Raw genomic sequence first — 960 nt, forward strand, 5'->3', positions numbered from 1 at the left:
TAGGAAAATGTAATGGAAAGCCTTGAATTCTCCGTCACTTTCACGCCAACTGTTGTCCATGCTGAGGGAGGCAGTTGGGTGGAAGCGCTCCCGCGGAAGTGGAAGACCCTCAGCGTCTCCAGCACCCTCTCAACCCACTTCCCCTCTTTGTCCGTCCCTTTCCCCTCCCCTTCAGGGACCATCTGGTCGTCCTCCCTCTTCCCGGGCCGGGCCCCCCCCGACTACAACATGCTGCTTTCCTACATCGGAGGGGCCCAAGATCCGGGTATCGCGGAGCTGAGCAGCCAGCAGATCGTCAAGGAGGTAGACAGGGATATCAAGAAGGTCTTGCTCAAGCCCGACGCCCCGGCGCCCAAGGTAGGTGGTGTTTCTCGTGCCCCGCCTCGGTGTGCGTGTCCGGAGCTGGTGAGGATGGAATAGGGAAGGGAGCGAAATCCGTGGTATCGGCAAAGGCCTGACTGCGCTCGATCCGTGCCACCGCCGGCATGGATGCTTGGTTGGGGGTCTGATCAGCACGGCAGTGCGGGGACTCGAGCCCTCCCAGCCCGCTCGAGGGCCCTGCCGCCACTGCAGCGGCGAAGCACTCCTGGCAAAGGCGGGCTTCGTTGGCTCTCCCCATGGAAAATGACCGCTGACCGATTCCTCTCCCCCTACTCCCAGATCCTGGGCGTGCGGCTGTGGCCCACCGCCATCCCGCAGTACAACAAGGGCCACCTGGACATCCTCGCGAGCGTGGAGGCAGGGGTCAAGAAACATCCGGGTCTCTTTTTGGGGGGGAATTACCGAACAGGCGTGGCGTTTGGGGACTGCGTGACCTACGGGATGGAGGAAGCGGGCAGGATTCAGAGCTACTTGGCTGCTAAGGCTCCGGCACCGCAAACCTCAGTCCCTCCTTCCCCTCCTTCGGCCCTTGCGCCCGGCCCCGTGGCAGTGCCCTCTTCCCCGCCTTCGTCTCCCCCT

General features: G+C 63.1%; 2 protein-coding genes across 2 annotated transcripts; both read left to right on the top strand.

Annotated features, from left to right (window-relative positions):
• Positions 1–12: 12 nt before the first annotated feature.
• On the top strand, positions 13–420 carry NGA_0387600 (protoporphyrinogen oxidase; the record flags this gene model as incomplete). The annotated part of the gene is made up of 1 exon (XM_005854688.1): positions 13–420. The coding sequence occupies one exon, from the start codon at positions 13–15 to the stop codon at positions 418–420; it is 408 nt and encodes a 135-aa protein (XP_005854750.1).
• A 204-nt stretch (positions 421–624) lies between these two features.
• On the top strand, positions 625–863 carry NGA_0387900 (protoporphyrinogen oxidase; the record flags this gene model as incomplete). Its single annotated transcript, XM_005854691.1, has 2 exons — positions 625–810; positions 840–863. 2 exons carry the CDS (start codon positions 625–627, stop codon positions 861–863), a joined length of 210 nt encoding a protein of 69 aa, XP_005854753.1.
• Positions 864–960: the final 97 nt, after the last annotated feature.

This window comes from Nannochloropsis gaditana (genome assembly GCF_000240725.1).
Source record: "Nannochloropsis gaditana CCMP526 unplaced genomic scaffold scaffold417, whole genome shotgun sequence".
Classification (NCBI taxonomy): Eukaryota; class Eustigmatophyceae; order Eustigmatales; family Monodopsidaceae; genus Microchloropsis; species Microchloropsis gaditana.